Source organism: Scyliorhinus torazame, chromosome 19 (assembly GCF_047496885.1).
Source record: "Scyliorhinus torazame isolate Kashiwa2021f chromosome 19, sScyTor2.1, whole genome shotgun sequence".
NCBI lineage: Eukaryota > Metazoa > Chordata > Chondrichthyes > Carcharhiniformes > Scyliorhinidae > Scyliorhinus > Scyliorhinus torazame.
In genome coordinates, this window is record NC_092725.1 from 131,878,682 (window position 1) to 131,896,347 (window position 17,666).

The 17,666-nt window shown below is 42.7% G+C and overlaps 1 protein-coding gene across 5 annotated transcripts in view; it reads left to right on the top strand.

Annotated features, from left to right (window-relative positions):
• cttnbp2 (cortactin binding protein 2) overlaps positions 1-17,666 on the top strand; it is a 208,846-nt gene that overhangs the window by 118,524 nt on the left and 72,656 nt on the right. For all 5 annotated transcript variants that reach the window (XM_072485237.1, XM_072485238.1, XM_072485240.1 and 2 more), the window contains 3 exons: positions 11,868-11,967; positions 13,158-13,308; positions 16,808-17,062. In XM_072485237.1, coding sequence (XP_072341338.1) covers positions 11,868-11,967; positions 13,158-13,308; positions 16,808-17,062 — 506 coding nt within the window. The remainder of the gene's footprint in view (positions 1-11,867; positions 11,968-13,157; positions 13,309-16,807; positions 17,063-17,666) is intronic.

Below are 17,666 nucleotides of genomic sequence, written 5' to 3' on the forward strand. Positions count from 1 at the left end.
CAATTCATACCAGTATACTTCCCCCAATCCCATGTGCTCTAATTGTGTTTACTAACCTCTTGCGTGAGATGTTATCAAAAACCTTCTGAAATTCCAAATTTATCACCTTCACTGTTTGCCCTTTATCTGTGCTACTAAAATCCAAAGAGGTTTATCCAAACTGTTTTCACTTTCATAAACCATGTTGACTCTGCCCAATCAGATCATTATTTTCTAAGTGCCCAATTCTCACTTCCTTTTTAATAGATTCTAATATTTCCCCCAGTACTGCCATTAAACTACACAGGTCTGTAGTTCTCCGTTTTCTCTCTTCCTCCCTTCTTAAGTATTGGGGTTATGTTTGCTACATTCCAGTGTACATGAACCGTTCCAGAATCAATAGAATTTTTGAAAGATAACAACCAATGGATCCACTATCTGTATACCCACCTCCTTCAACACTCTGGGATGTAGTTTATATGGTCCAGGGGATTTATCAACCTTCAATTCAATTGATTTTGCAAGTAGAACCTCTTAATTAAATATTATTTTCTTTCAGTTCCTCATTTTCATGAGACGTTGGTTCTGTAGTATTTCTGGGAGATCTTCTGCATCTTCTTCCGTGAAGACAAACACAAAATAATTGTTTAGTTTCTCCACCATTTCGCTATTCTCCATTATAAATTCTCCTGTCTTCGCTGGCGATGGACCCACATGTGTCCTTTCCTTTTTACATACCTAAAGAAGCTTTTATAGTTTACCTATGTTGCTTGCTAGCTTGCATTCACGTTCTCTTTTCCCTTCCTTTATCAGTTTCTTGGTCATCCTTTGATGGGTTCTCAATTGCTCCCAATCGTCATGTTTACCACTTTTTCTGGCAATCCTGTATGCCATTTCCTTAGATTATTTTGTTAGCCACACATGTTTCACTTTTCCGATTGGGTTTTTGTGCCTTAAAGGAAAGTATGTTTGTTGTAGGCTATTTAATGCTTACTTAACTACTAATCATTGCCCGTCTACCATAGCATCTTTTAATGTATTTTCCTAATCATCATAGTCCCTTGTACCTTCATAGTTTCCGTTGTTTAGATTTAGAACCCTAGTTTCAGAATGAATCACTTTCGAACTTAATGTAGAACTCCATCATATAATGGTCACTATTTCCCAATGGCTCCTTTACAGCAATGTTATCAACTAGTCCTTTCTCATTGCATAATACTAAATTTAAAATAGGCCGATCCCTAGTTGGTTCCTCAACATATTACTCCAGAAATCTATCTCATACAAACTCCAGAAACTCATCCTCCACAGCATTAGTGCTAATTAGGTTTACCCTATATGTCAATTAAAGTCGCCCATTATTACTGTATTGCCCCTGTTACATTTTGTACTAGCTGTGATTAATTTCACTCTAATGCCTTTCTGGAAGATTCATTGTATAATTTAAAACAGGGGTGATGTATGTGCCAGATCCTCCTGTTGATTTGCAAACCGATTTTGTTTTTGATATGTGTTGCCTGTGTCTGTGATCTTAATTTGTTCTTTTAATATTTTGAGAACCTTGACACCTTAATCAGCTCCCGAAATTATGTAGGGGACCCTTTGTAGCCTTTGATTATTTATGTTTTCAGTTAATCGAGCATTTTTAAAGCTCCAATATCAGTGCAGCAAATACACTGTTGCTTCACAGCGCCAGGGTCCCAGGTTTGATTCCCGCTTGGGTCACTGTCTGAGCGGAGTCTGCACGTTCTCTCCGTGTCTGCGTAAGTTTCCTCCGGGTGCTCTGGTTTAATCCCACATCTCGAAAGACGTGCTTGTTAGGTGAATTGGATGTTTTGAATTCTCCCTCCGTGTACCCGAACAGGCGCCGGAGTGGGAGCAGGCTAGGGGAATTTCACAGTAACTTCATTGCAGTGTTAATGTAAGCCTACTTGTGACAATAATAAAGAATGTTATTATGTATATACATGGATCAATGTTGACATGGACACAGAAAAATGCATATATTTACCACTTTGGCCACTTCACAAAGCCTAATTAAATCAGGATTTTAAAGTTGAGGCTAATTTCCTAGCTTAATAAAATAAGCTGGTTGTGAAATCTGACTTTGGTTTGCTCATGTACCCTCTTCTAGCTAATCACCTCACTTGATGAGAATTGAATGCTGATGATTATTATCAAGTGGTCTGATTAGTAAAGAGAATGGGCATTAATGCAGGATAATAGAAAACATTTCTGTAATGTGTTCGGCAGACCAGAAATTGCACGGTACAATCTTAAATTGCCAGTATCACTCCACAATTGCTGTCGTCCTCCTTATCTGCTGATGGTAACAATAAATCTTCAAGTAGATTTTATGATGGAATGGGGACGTCAAGCTCATCATAAAGCATGTGTTCGGAACTGTTCCCCTTTCCAGCGTGAAACATGTTACAGCATTCATCCTTACGGTAATAGAGGCTGACAGTACTGGATGACTGCCAAGGCTGAAGCTTCCTACTGATTATATTGTCTCATAGTATAATGACCTTTATTACTATTCAGCTATATCACTAACATCAGCAGACAATTGGGTTCTGAAGCATGCTCCCAACTTGATTCCAGAAGGAGGTGATATGTAATTCCCTGAGGCAGATGACCCTCCCAACTTTGGTGCAATGCCAAGCTACATTTTACAACTACAAAGCAGGAGGAATCTCCTGGACACATTTGAAACTTGACCTGCATTTTCACAGTGCGTTGAGCCTGAATACCTGTATCTTAAAACATCTCAATATTCCCAGGCCAGGGGAAGAGAGTATTCTCCCGGGTATGAATTCAATTTGGATGTAAGCAGTATGGACGAGGGGAAACAAATACATCTGAAGCATTGCAAATTCTACTTGCAAGTGAGCCAAACCATTTTTGAGAAATGCTTTTTGTTTCCAACAGCCATACTCGATGGGTAAATATATTCTTTACCATCACTGTCATAGAATCCATACAGTGCAGAAGGAAGCCATTCGGTGTATCGGGTCTGCACTGACCCCCCCGAAAGAGCACCCTACCCAGGCCCAATCCCCTGCCCCAACCTCATAACTCCACCTAGGGGCAATCCACCTAACCTGCACATCTTTGAACTGTGGGAGGAAATCGGAGCACCCGGAGAAAACCCATGCAGACACAGGAAGAATCTGCAAACACCACGCAGTCACCCGAGGTCAGAATAGAACCCGGGTCTCTGGCATTGTGAAGCAGCAGTGCTAACCACAGTGCCGCCCCAAAGAGCACCTTACCTAGGACCACTTCTCCGTCGTATCCCCGTAATCCCACTTAACCTGCACATCTTTGGACTGTGGGAGGAAACCAGAGCACCCGGAGGAAACCCATGCAGACACTGGGAGAATGTGCAGACTCCACATAGATAATGACCCAAGGCTGGAATTGAACCTGGGTCCCTGGTGCTGTGAGGCAGTAGTGCTAACCATTGTCTCACGTGGATGTCATCCGTGTCCTTGGCTATCTCCATCGAGCCATCCTGGTGATGTGTATAGATGGTTTTTGAAATTCATCTTTGGAAAAATAAATCAATTATGCCTAAAGAGTTCTGTATCTATCAATATCTGTTGCAAAATGGGATTCTGCATGATAGCACGATGCATGCTGAGATGGAATAAATAGACATTATTTGAATAGAGTAATGGTTATGTCACACTTACCAATTGTTTTATAAATATTTCAAGGCAGTATTTTCTTTCTACTAACCTTTCGTGAGCTTTACATACTTAAAACTCCGGTTACATGGCTGCTTCATTTCAAAAAACATATATGCAAACAATAAGATCTAATTTGGATTCCTGACAAATTCAAAGGCAAATTGTGTTTTCAATGCAGTAAGCGAGTGCAGTGGAATCGCACTTTGGCTAGTGGTAACCCGTGATGTTTTAGCGGCCATCACATTGGTCTTAGAAACTTTTAGTCGTCCTAGATAGCTGTCTGAACGGAGTAATTGAAACATGTAAAATTAGATTTACTGTCTTGTCGGCTGACCCAGCCGTTCTTGCTGCAGTCAGCAGGGCAAGTTCCATCAGAATACTTCAAGAGGTGCACTCGGATAAGTATCTGGATAGCCACTGTAGACTGCTAATGAGCTTGGAGGATTTTATTGGCCTTCTGCGGCTTAGGCATTTTATGGAAAGCTTTGGAAAGTGATTTTTGCAGCTCCAGCACTTTGTCCGAACAGCGTTGATTGTGACAAAGTGGATGTTTTGCTGGGACTCTGTTTGGGAGGAGGAGAATCTGTGAGCAAGTCAGCAGAGTCCTGAGACTACTTGGAATCACCGTGAGCAGGCTGGGGCACCATACCCTGGTAAGGGTACCTTGGCCTTGGAGGGCGTAGGTTTACAAAAACGATGCCTGGGGTTCGGATACCAGGAGAGATTACACCGATTAGGCCTGTTTTTTGCTCAAATTTCAGGGAGATAAAGATGAGCTATTTCCACTGGTTGGAGATTCTAAAACTAGGGGGCATATGTTACGAAGTACATCTTCACTCGCAGGGTGGTAGAGCTTTGGAACTCTCTCCCACAAACAGCAGTTGAAGCTACAACAGTTGTTAATTTTAAATCTGAGATAAGCAAAGATGTTAAGGAGAAATGGGCCAAAGACAGGTATATGGAGATAGGCCACAGATCAGGCATGATCTCAGTAAATGCCAGGACAGGCTCAAGGGGCTGAATGGCCTAATCCTGTTCCTATGCTGGCATTAGGGAGTGTTGGAGAACAGGGCGCAGGAGGTCTTGCAGCACACTTGTCTGCTGCTCCAGACTGTCTGGTGCATGACCCTAGACACTAGGTAACACAAGTCTGTGTTTCATTTCCTGGTGGTTGTTATGCCTTTGTCCTATGTTCCCTAAAATCTCCCTTCCATGCAGACCTCGGGTCAGAGACTCAGTGCTTCAGGACAAGCACTATCTCCTGATCGCTCTGGAGAACACATCTGAGCAATGTCATAACTTTAAGAGCTCTCATGGTGGAAACTATTGATATTCTAAAGCATAGGTTCCTCTGCCTGGACTGGTCCTTCAGAAGGGACCAACAGTATTGTTGCTAAGATAGGCCGGATAGTAAGATGTGAAGAGGACATAAGAAGGCTGCAAAGGAATATAGAAGGGTTAAGTAAGTGGGAAAAGACCTGGCAAAAGAAGTAATGTGGGAAAGTGTGATTGTCCATTTTGACAGGAAAAATAAAAACAAAATCATATTATCTAAATAAGATTGTAGAGCTCAGATGTAACGGGAATCTAGGACTCCTGGTACATGCACTGCAAAAGGCTAGTATGCAGACAACAAGTAATTTGGAAAGCTAATCATTTATTGCGAGGGGAGTTGAATGCGAAAGTAGGGAGGTTATGCTTCAGTTATACAGGGCACTGGTGACATCTGGAGTACTGTATACGTTATTGGTCTCCTTATTTAAGGAAGGATGTAAATGCATTGGAAGCAGTTTATAGAAAGTTTATTAAACTAATGCCTGGTTTGGGCAGGTTGTCTTATGAGGAAAGGTTGGACAGGTTTAGGCGTATCCGTTGGAGTTTAGAAGAGTAAGAGGCGAAAGAGTAAGAGTAAGAGTAAGAAACATAAGGTCCTGAGGGATCTTGACAAGGTTGATGTCGGGAGGATGTTTCCTCTTGAGGGAGAATCTAGTGCTGGGGGGGCGACAGTTTAAAAATTAAAAGGGCCGTCCATTGAAGATGAGGAGCATTTTTTTTCTCTCTTAGCGTTGAGTCTTTGGAACTCTCTTCCCAGTGGAATAGATTATTTGAATATTTAAGCAGAGGTGGATGGATTCTTGATAAGCAAGGGGGTGAAATGTTTTTCAGGGTAGGTGAAGGGGGTGAAATGTTTTTCAGGGTAGGTGAAGGGGGTGAAATGTTTTTGAGGGTAGGTGGGAATATAAGGTTGAGCTTACAATCCGATCAGCCATGATCTTATTGAATGACAGAGCAGGCACAAAGGTCCAAGTAGCCTACTCCTCCTAATTTGTATGTTTGGGTTTGAAATTGAAATAATCTTTATTGTCACAAATAGGCTTACCATTAACACTGCAATGACGTTACTGTGAAAATTCCCCAGTCGCCACACTCTGGCGCCTGTTCGGGTACACGGAGGGAGAATTCAGAATGTGCAAATTACCTAACAACACGTCTTTCGGGACTTGTGGGAGGAAACCAGAGCACCCGGAGGAAACCCACGCAGACACTGAGAACGTGCGGACTCTGCACGGACAGTGACCCAAGCTAGGAATCGAACCTGGGACCCTGGGCTGTGGAGCAACCGTGCTAACCACTGTGCTATCGTGCCGCCCAGTTTGGTTAGCTACGTTGGCTGGATGGCGACGCGCCACCTGTTAAATCACCACCTGTCAGCTCTCAAAAGGAGAGAGCAGCCCACGGTCCTTGGGGACTATGGCGACTTTCAATGTTTAGTATATCCCCCAAAGGACATTGAAAAGCTTGCCAGTCTGCTGCATTCTCCACGCCTTTGCAAAGGGGTCCGCACTTCACCTTGCGATGAAGACATTAAAAAAAGCAAGATGAAGAGGAACAGCAGAGCGCCAAGGGAGAATAAACTGGCTGCTGCCACCCCTAACTAATGATTCTGGTTGAATCGTCCTTCCAGTGTACCAGCTGTAACTGCTGTGTTTGCAGCTGCTCTGTATATCCAGCTGCTTAATTCCCTAATTGTGAATGTGAGCATTAATGCAAAGTAGTGAAGTGCGGTAGCAAACTGGTAGCTGGTGACATGCTCAAAGCAGGACCATTTTACCACAGATCATGTACAGGGAGAGAAATCCATAAGGGGAAAAAAAAGAGGATGAGATGGCCAAATGCACTTTAGAGAATGGCACTTGACATGCGTTCATGCTCACAATACGCTGAGAGGCTTCTAATGTGGAGAGGTCACAGATCGATACTTTCCCTCCTCCTGTATAATTTCATGATAGATGAGGGGAGCGATTGTAAGGAAGTCTGGTAGCTTCAGCAAAAGGAGATTAAGGGAAGTGTGCTGTGGTGATTGGAGGAAAGTAATGAGAAGCAGGATAGGGAAACCTTGTCAATGCTGGGACGTCAGCTTTTTGCAAATGAGAAGTGATGAGGAGTTTTGCTCCAGTAAAATAATTGAATTCACTGTGGCATTTGTGTCTGGAACAAAGAACAAAGAAACGTACAGAACAGGAACAGGCCCTTCGGCCCTCCCAGCCTGTGCCGACCATGCTGCCCGTCTAAACTAAAATCTTCTGCACTTCCTGGGTGCGTATCCCTCTGTTCCCATCCCTATACCGTGGGCAGCACGATAGCACAAGTGGATAGCACTGTTACTTCACAGTGCCAGGGTCCCAGGTTCGATTCCCCGCTGGGTCACTGGCTGTGCGGAGTCTGCACATTCTCCCCGTGTCTGCGTGGGTTTCCTCCGGGTGCTCCGGTTTCCTCCCACACTCCAAAGACATGCAGGTTAGGTGGATTGGCCATGCTAAATTGCCCATAGTGTCCAAAAAGGTTGGGAGGGGTTGTTGGGTTATGAGGATGGGGTGCAAGTGAGGGCTTAAGTGTGTCGGTGCAGACTCAATGCGCCGACTGGCCTCCTTCTGCACTGTGTGTTCTATGTTCTACTCATGTATTTGTCAAGATGCCCCTTAAACGTCACTATCGTCCCTGCTTCTACCACCTTCTCCGGCAGCAAGTTCCAGGCACCTACTACCCTCTGTGTAAAAAAGCTTGCCTCGTACATCTCCTCTAAACCTTGCCTCTCGCACCTTAAACCTATGCTCCCTCATAATTGACCCTTCTACCCTGGGAAAAAATCTCTGACTATCCACTCTGTCTATGCCCCTCATAATTTTGTAGACCTCTATCGGTTGCCCCTCAAGCTCCGTCGTTCCAGTGAGAACAAACCGTGTTTATACAACCTCTCCTCATAGCTAATGCCCTCCATACCAGGCACCATCCTGGTAAATCTCTTCTGCACCCTCTCTAAAGCCTCCACATCCTTCTGGTAGTGTGGCGACCAGAATTGAACACTATACTCCAAGTGTGGCCTAACTAAGGTTCTATACAGGTGCCTAATCCTAGTAATCACCTACTCTGTCATTTCTCACCAATGCCGCTGCGTAACTGGCATAGGTATCCACCACTGGAAATAGCAGCTCCCTCCTCCTGGTGACTTCCTGCACTAACACCTCCAACAGTGGGGGTGGGTGACTTGTTCCAGCACCTATGCTTGTCATTTTCTTCTTTCTGAAGATAAATAAGCTTCCAGAAGCCTAGGTTCACCTCCCCAGACCCAGGCTACAGTTAGAAGTTGTCACTTACTCCCCCAATTGGTGAGCTGCGAATCAGTAGTGTGCAGGATGCTGACTTAAACTTAGCCCTGTACCTCTTGCTGAGGTGGGCATCACATCACCGATTTCACACCTGTTCCTGGCAATAATGCAATTTTGCTGCCATTATTTTATTCCAATTGTAGCTGAATAATTGATTAAATTAAGGATTTTTTAAATGTTGATGTCAATAAAAACTCAATGAATGAGGTTAGTATAACTACAACAATGGCAATATGTCAATCATGAGGCTATCGACATTCCTAATAAAGGTTCAATATATTTGAATCTGCCCTTGCGTAAGGAGGACAAATAATGAGAATGTTCGTTCACATCCTTAGTTGGAATGTTGCTGAAATGTTACCACTTAAGTGCATTAGCTACAATGCAACTTGGCTAGACCCAAACAGGAATACTGTGTTCAGCTTTTGACATTGCACCTCAGGAAAGATATGATGGCTATGAAGTGGGTGGTAGTACAGGTTCTTCCGAATGACACTGGGGCTTAAAGGGTTAGGTGATGTTGGTTTCAGAAACTGCAAGGCTTATATTCCCTTGTGTTTAAAAGGTTGAGGGGGTGGAATCTAAATAAGGTTTTTGGAAAAAATAAGCGGGTCAACAGGGTGGAAGCAAATAAATTATTTCCTCTGCCGAATGAATTCTTAATGCGATCGCTTATTCCTTAAATCGCAAAAATAGAGCTGGACCGTTTAGGAATAAAATCAGGAAGCCTTTTTTTCCACACCGAGGGTAGCAAAAATCTGAAACCAGCTTTCCAAAAGGTTATGGAAACTGGATCAATTGAAATGTTAATTCCTGCGAAAATAGATTACAGTCAGGTAAGGGTATCAAGAGAATTGGATAAAAAGGCGTGATCTAATTAGTAATAGATTAAAAGGCTTGAGGGCTTCCACCTGTTCCTAAGAATGCCACCAGGAATTGGAGGAAGAGAATAAACAAATAAATAATCTTTATTGTCACAGGTAGGCTTACATTAACACTGCAATGAAGTTACTGTGAAAAGCCCCTAGCCGCCACACACTATCGCCTGTTCAGGTAAACTGAGGGAAAATTCAGTTCACCGAACAGCATGTCTTTCAGAACTTGTGGGAGGGAACCGGAGCACCCTGAGGAAACCCACGCAGACACAGGGAGAACGTGCAGACTCCACACAGACAGTGACCCAAGCCGGGAATTGAACCCGGGACGCTGGAGCTGTGAAGCAACAGTGCTAACCACTGTGCTATCATGCTGCCAGAATGGTAGTGTAGCCGGGAATAAGGGATGGAAAAATGGAACTCTGAACTGGAGAGGGAGTGAGACTAATAATCAGTGGCCTGCAATTTTACAAGAAATGAAGGCGAGTCTCCACTATTCTTACTGTAATTGTGCCTCAACTATGGCTTGCCAGCACTGTAAATCGATGTCAGCACTCCTATGGTGAGAGCTGTCGGTCAGACATGGGTCCTGCCTAAAGACTGCCAAGGTTATGACGGAAGTAAAGGTCACCATTGGACTATTGGGTGATTCGGCTAAATTTATTTTAGAAATAGCTGTGATTGCATTATATTCCTGAAATTCTTAGGCTTGTATCATTGGGAAAGGGCTCAGGATTTTCTATTATGTTAAAGGCACTACACAAATACAAGTTGTTGGCCTGTGAAAGTCTATTTACCCACCTTTATAGTTGGGGGTGTGAAATGTCATATGGAACATTTTATAGAGATATATATCTTTATAAAATTTATTTATTCCCTTTGGAGGGCATTGATTTAATAAAGTATGATTATTTTAACTATAATTAGGATTAAACAGCATGATCAGAAATACCTTGCAGGGTGCATACATTTAAAAAGAACAGATTAATTGTGAATATTAAAAGATCTAAAATCAATCTCCTCTAGATTTAAATTCAGCTTGCTTGGGCCGCAGTATTTTATTGGATGAGAGCTGCACAAAGCTGCATAAGTTGTTTAAAAAAAAAAAGGCTAGAATATGAAGGTTGGTGTGAATTGGTGGAAGTGTAGTTTTAACAAGTACAACATTCACCGTTTCTGTTTCAAGAAATTGTCATTGCTCTGCAACTGTACCAAAGACGAGCTGTAATTGGGTTATCATTTAACTCGCCTGCTGAAGCAGTCCGTTAAATCAGGGTTTTAGTTATAGAGTCCATTGTTGGTCGCGGGATGGAGAGGAAAAGGGAGTCATTTCAATGCAGAACTGCTGGTGTTTTAACTTCAGTACTATTAATAAACCTACGGTGACCGTGATGAAGCTTCTCGTTGGTTGACTACTTTGCAGCTGAAGCATCCTTGCCAATTAAATTAACATTCTTAAGAAATGATAAATGTTGCACATTTCTGTTCCCCTGACTAAGCGATGCATTGCTTGGTGGTTTGGGATTGCTGTGGGCAAACAGAGTCCAGAAGGCTTGTTAATTTTCCACCCTGCAATTTTCAAAACCAGACTTGCATTATATCTGAAATATGCCAAAATCCTATTTCAGAATTGTGATTTGTGCGGGTCCAGATTTTGCAGTTGTAACGATGGTGAAAAGCGTTGACGTTTGCTGTTAGTGCTCCATTTGGGGTAACCGCAACATCTGCAGTCCACACATGCAGCTAAATGTGGAAATCCAGATGTACTGTCAGGTGATCCTGTACTTCTCCACACGGATCTGCTGACAACCTCTCGCCAACTACCCACCTCCCGACGACAGCAATCGGATAGAAATCACTGAACTGAAATTTGCACCTTGTAGAATGAGGCGTATCTAAGGTTTTTGACAACACATTATTCTGTTGAAACGCCTTACTGGCTTTGAAAAAACTCACATATGTGAAATCTCAATTTATTCTGTTATGATGATTCACATTTATCTATTTTTTGTTAGTTCACTGTTTGATATTTCAGCTTCCATCACCATCCCATGGTACGTCCCAATCATTTTTTTTGTGCTCCCTATAATTCTTAATCAGGAGCAAGAAATTTAACACATTTCTCTCTCTGGTGTGTCCATGGATAATGCTTCAATGTGATTTACTGCCTATCTTGCTGGATACCTGGGGATCTCCTTATCTTGGGTTCAAGCTGATATTGAGATCATCACAGAGTTCACTAGATCTTCCTTGGAGGTCAGCCTTGAGCACTATTGCTTCAGCACTAACCCAAAACTCTGAGCTTCAGTTATGTGCAACACGGTGGTGAATTCTTGTGTATGTACAAGTTTGTATATTTCTAGGGGCGGCACGTGACACAGTGATTACCATTGCTGCCTACGGCGCTGAGGACCCGGGTTCAAATCCCGGCAATGGATCACTGTCCGTGTGGAGTTTGCACATTCTCCCCATGTCTGCATGGGTTCCACCCCCACAACCCAAAGATGTGCAGGTTAGGTGGATTGGTCACGCTAAATTGCCCCTTAATTGGAAAAAAATAATAATTGTGTACTCTAAATTTTAAAAAAGTGGTGGGGGGGGGAAAGAAGTTTGTATATTTCTAAATTTTTAAAAAACCTTTTTCTCCGTAGAATCTGTAACATTCCTGTTGACCTCAGGAGCACAGGTTGATGATGTCGGAAAGAATTTATTCACGCCATTGTGTGCAGCTGCTGCACAGGGCCATGTCGGGTAAGATCTCGATTTTAATTTTATGCGACCACAAGAAATCGAACCATCTTGGCCTAAATCGGATTCTGCTGCCCCCATCATACAGAGTTGAGAATCGTCTACAGATCCAATGTGACTGCGGCGTAAGCTCATCGACGCTAAAAATACACCATCTACTGTGAAGTTTAAGGCTCCCCTGTGGTCCTGGATTTGCATATGCAGCACGCCTAATGTCTGTTTCGGGTCCCTTTTGCAAAGTTCAATTGAGAATCACTGCATGATGCTCCAAATGTGCTTCGGCAATTAATTTAGGCACTTAAGAGGCCAAATTAGTGGTCTTTCAACATGGGTTTGCCATCCATAAAGGCCAAGTTTTGACACTTTTTTTTTAACCTGTTAACCCAGTAGAAGGGAGGCTCAGCGCCTGACCCACTCCTCCAGACTCTGCATTCAAGCTGGCCAAATTCATCCTCTCTCCCTGTCCGGTAGGCTGCTCCTGGGGGCCACAGCTGTTGCCTGCAATTTGCCAGTACTAGACAAAAATGAGGCTGGTGGATCAGTTTGTTGGAATTCTGCCACCAGCTTCATAAGCAGCATGCGCAGCAAAGGATGGTGCCAACATCCAGGTCAGCTGCTATTTATAACCTGTGTTTCAATGTTGCCCTTTTCCCATTGTGGTTTCAGAAATTCCTGTAACCATTCCTAATGGGTTTTCAACTTCCTTTTGTCGCACAATGCCAAATAATCATAAAACGTGTGCGCCTTTTGATAATACAGTATACTTTCGCTAAATAAGTGCTGGCATTTTCTCCCCTTTTCTTGCAATATGCATCTCTTCCCATCTGAAAATGCACACGTGCTCCTTAGTTATTGGCAATGTTGCACTCAATCGGAACATTAAAGACGGATTTTTAGCGTGAGTTCCTCCCCCTCTCTCTCTCCTTCCTCTCCCCTCACCCTCCCTCCAGGTGACGGCCCTGGAAATACATGTTGTTTCATGATGGAATGTCACAGATTGTGAACCTCGTATGTGAAAAATCAGGATGCAGAACCTTGACTTCCCACTTATGGGTATTTTTTAAAAAAAACCCATATTACACTGATGTGCTGTGCTATCAATAATCAACAGTACTCCTAATCTGCAATCATTTGCTGAGAAATGTAACATCTATTGATCAATTTTTGGAATTTAATTTTTCATTCTCTTACAGGTGCACTGAAGTGCTTATTGCTTATGGTGCAAATATAAATTATGCTGCTCAAGGAGATCAGACTCCTCTTTATCTATCTTGTGTAAATGGACACGTTGAATGTACACTCACCTTATTGGAAGCTGGAGCGGATTGTAGTATAATGACAGTTGTAAGTACAGGGAATGAGCCACTGTCTTGTCATTCCTTCTTCAAAGCATTTGAAATATTTAAGATTGCTAGCTTTCTTCAAATTGGCTCTGGCATGATCAACAATTCGGTGCTCTTGTCCTCAGTTTATTCTTGAAATTTATTACGTAATAGAAGTAAAAGCTGGGAAGTACAGAGAGCGAATATTGCTGAAAAGCGAGATTTGTTGATGGAGCCATTTGTCGAGAGCATTTCAGGACAAAGGCAAGAATACCAAATTTCAAACAATCGCAACCAGATTTTGCTACGGGAGAAAAGGGTGTTGATTGTTTGGCAGATCAACTCTGGCCGAGGTGTCGCCATGGAAAAAGAAACGGGGAACCATAGGCTTCCCAAACTCCAGGGTAATCCCGAAAAGGCGCAAGGCTTGAACCTATTATTTTTCTAGGCACAGAATGGGATTTGCGTATGAATGTATTTTGCTTCTAGCAAGCATATATGAGACACTTTATAGGTTCGACTGATCATCCTTAAATTGGTTTTGCTTACCGCAAAATTGAACAACATTGTGTATGAATTTCAGTGCTGGTGTGAGGCCATGCACCCCAGTAACTGGCTGATCAAATCAAATAGCATGTTCCATTGGTTGTTCCTTATAAGGCAGAGTACAAATCATAGCCAATCAGCCTGTGCTTGCAAAATCTAAAACAAAACATCTACTGTTGGATGTGATTCCACAATTGGGCAGTGCTTCCTGAACAATCCTGAGTTTTTAATAACTGCACCAGTAACCAATTTGAGTCAAAAGGAATATGCATCTTTTTTTTTGAATTATGGAGCTTAGGGAGTCAATAATTCCCTGATGCTTTCTCTATAGCAACACCTCAGCCAATCGAGGCTGGCTTGTCAACCAGTCGGCACCTTTTTCTCCTATGCTATAAATTGTTGTAATTATTTGAAATTTGGCATTCTTGTATTTGTCCAGATGAGAAAAACTTTGGCAACATGCCTCGCCATTCAGCAGTATATTTTGATTTTAAATTTCTGACTTTCTGTTTCATGTTATTTACTATATAAGCTTTGCAGTAGGTCAATGATGATCCCTTTTCTTCACCGATGTGCCAAACGGTGCTCCTCATTCATTTGATTTGACAAGGGTGATCATCGCAAAAATCACACTGCAGTTTTAAATCGTTAATTTGTTTGCTGAGCACACAAATTCCGATGACAGGAGAGGATGACTTGTTTTAAATTTACTGTATTTTTGCATAGGTTTAGATTGTGCAGTGTGGAAAAATTAATCAGTACCCAATGACAGGAAACTTATTGTAAAATGATCAAAGCTCCCTGCAGTTGTTTTAAAATAAAAAAGCTTTGCTAAACATGGACAGAAAAAAAAGCTGGGAAAACTCGGCAGGTTTGGCAGCTTGTCTGGAGAGAGAAAGAGAGTTGAAATTTAAGGTCGTGACTTTTTCATCAGATGTAGAGATGCTGCCAGATCCAGCATTTTCAGTTTTCGTTTTAAGATTTCCAGCATGCAGTATTTTTTCTTTTGCAATGTTGACATTGCATTGTACAATAGTGGGTATGAAATTTTGTAACAGAGTTAAGACCAGAATTATTTTAAATTCAAATGGGAAAAAAATTATTAGCTTTACAATTTTGGTAGATTTCAAGATATCTCATCTTATTACAAATTGACGTAGAATCGAGGCTGTCAATCTGTAACTACTGGGGAAGCGCTGCATTCCTTTAGATGAAAGCCTGCTTAGGTGAAGATTAGTTATAACGGGAAGATATATTTGGTATTCAAAGGAGAATAAACCCCAATGTTTGCCTTCATCTTGATCGTAAAGAGGAAACTGCAGGCAAAAAAAAAAAAAATGTTGCATCAATGAGCTGCAGTTTTATAGCTTTGGGCGATCAACTGCGAGTCAGAAAATAATAATCAAATGTCCAAGACTTTGTGTTTTGAAAAGTATGGATGGTGGTCTATGGTTAAAGTTTAGTATATAGAGCGTGCATTTTGATTTGAGCACATCTAGGGTTTCACCAATGAGAAGACCGTATTTCACGTTGTTATTAGAGTATCGATGCTTGACTTGTTTAAACATCTTCTCCTCCATACTCGCAGTACAAACTCCTGGTCATTTGTCTTAGCAAATTTAAACAGATCTAAAATACCACACAATTCTAATTCCACCGTATAAACCTGGCAAAGTGAAGTCCTTCACCTCATTTATAGTGATCATTTTTCTTTCTTTTGGTGAGCTTGTTGCCAGATAATGAAATGGCTTGGCTAGCAACAGGTTTGTTAGTTTACAAGTTGCATATAGAGTTGGCGAACTGGAAATTACAAAATTCATTATCATATTAGAAAATTGGAAATCAAGAGGAAAAAGACAATGGGGTGCGATCGCGCCGTTTGGGAGAATCGCCGGGGGCGCCATTTTTTCATGCGACGCCGGTCTGACGCCCTCCCGCGATGCACCCAAGCGGCGAGATTAGCACTATCTAGTTCTGCGCGGCACAGTCCGGTGAATCGCCCGAGACACCCAAAATGGCAATTCTCCGCCACACCCGCTATTCTCAGGCCCGGATGGGCCGAGCGGGCTGCCCAAAACGACGGCTTCCTGCCGGCGTCATCCACATCTGGTCGCTGCCGGCGGGAACAGCGCGGGAACGCTGGGGGGGGCGGCCTGTGGGGGGGTGAGGGGGGTTCTTTCACCAGGGTAGGACTCAAAAGGGGTCTGGCCCGCGATCGGTGCCCATCGATCGGCGGTCCGGCCTCTCTGAAGGAGGACCTCCGTTCCTCCGCGTCCTGTAAGATCCATCCGACATCTTCTTGCGGGGCGGCCTTGGGGAGGACGGCAACCACGCATGCGCGGGTGACGCCAGCTAGGCGGCGGATGACGCGGCGCTGTTTTTATGCGGCACCAATGCCCGGCGCGCTGACGACGCTGCTTTAGCGACACGCCCCCCCGAGTTTCTCGCGGCCCCGATCCTAGCCCATTTTCGGGCCCTGAATCGGTCGAGATCGGGGCCGTTTCGCGCCGTTGTGAACCTCAACGGCGTTCACGACGGCGTGGGCACTTAGTGGTTACTCTAGGGTTGTATATTTTCAAAATTACTCTTATTTAAGGGATCTTAATTTCATAATTTCCAGTTCGCCAACTCTATATGCAACTAAGAACAGTTTATAGTTCCTGCTTTCCATTCACGTTTGGCTTTTTATTTCACGGCCATTACCTGAGCAACTTTATTGTTTAGTTCTGTGCTGCAAGCTTGCTTATATTGGGCAATTGCGTACAGTGCCTTTATGTGAGTCTGAACATAAATTGTTTCATGGCTTTCATTTGAACATAAATTCAGCTAATGTGTTAATTTTAATCTTGGCAAAAGCAATGGTGATTTTCAATTTATGAGTATTGGCAGTTTCCCTAAGTTGACTAATTAGGATGACCTTCAGGTGACAGAAATTGAGTAGGAAATTTTAATTATTTATTTTCCTTTCCTTTTAGAATGGCTGGGCACCCTTTCATGCCGCTGTTAGCTCTGGTCACGTAGATTGCCTCAAGCTTCTCATGTATCATCAAGTATCTGGGGGCAGAATGTTTACTGATGATTCAGAGCACGAATCGGGCTCCGTAGAGCCTGCCTCGGCAGAAGGGAGCGATGAATCCACAGTGGAGCCAATGATTTCAGCTGACCTAATCAACCAGGCTGACAAGGAAGGTTGGACGGCTGCCCATATTGCAGCATCTAAAGGTTTTAAGGTCTGTTTTGTAACATTTATATTGCAGTAGTGTGTCTGATGAATTTGCACCCATTTCCCAACACATTAAGTTGTTCCTATTCCATGCATTGTAATTTTATAAGCGTAAAACCTTTAAGATGAGCAGGAGCTGACCATATTATCCTCAAATGGATCATTCAAGGTTAAATACGGAGTCCTGAACTGCAGAGTCATAAGCCCTTTATGATTCCCATAAATATTGGCAATGCCAAAAGGTGTAGATTTACTTGAATTAGTAAATGTGAAGGATGAGTGTCATCAGGTGCTCCCAGTGCACTGAAACCGCATAGTGAAACCCAACACAATACAGTTTGTGGTGTGTTTCAAGGAAGGAATTAATAAGAAGGAATTGACAGAGTCATCGGACTCAAAACGTTAGCTCTTTTCTCTCCCTACAGATGCTGCCAGACTTGCTGAGATTTTCCAGCATTTTCTCTTTCATTTCAGATTCCAGCATCCGCAGTAATTTGCTTTTATTAAGGAATTAATATTCTTCATCATGTGGCTGACTACACGTTTCTAGCTAGAAGTTAATTGATGAGATATTTAGGTGTTAACTGTTACATTTTAAGGTTCAGGTATCT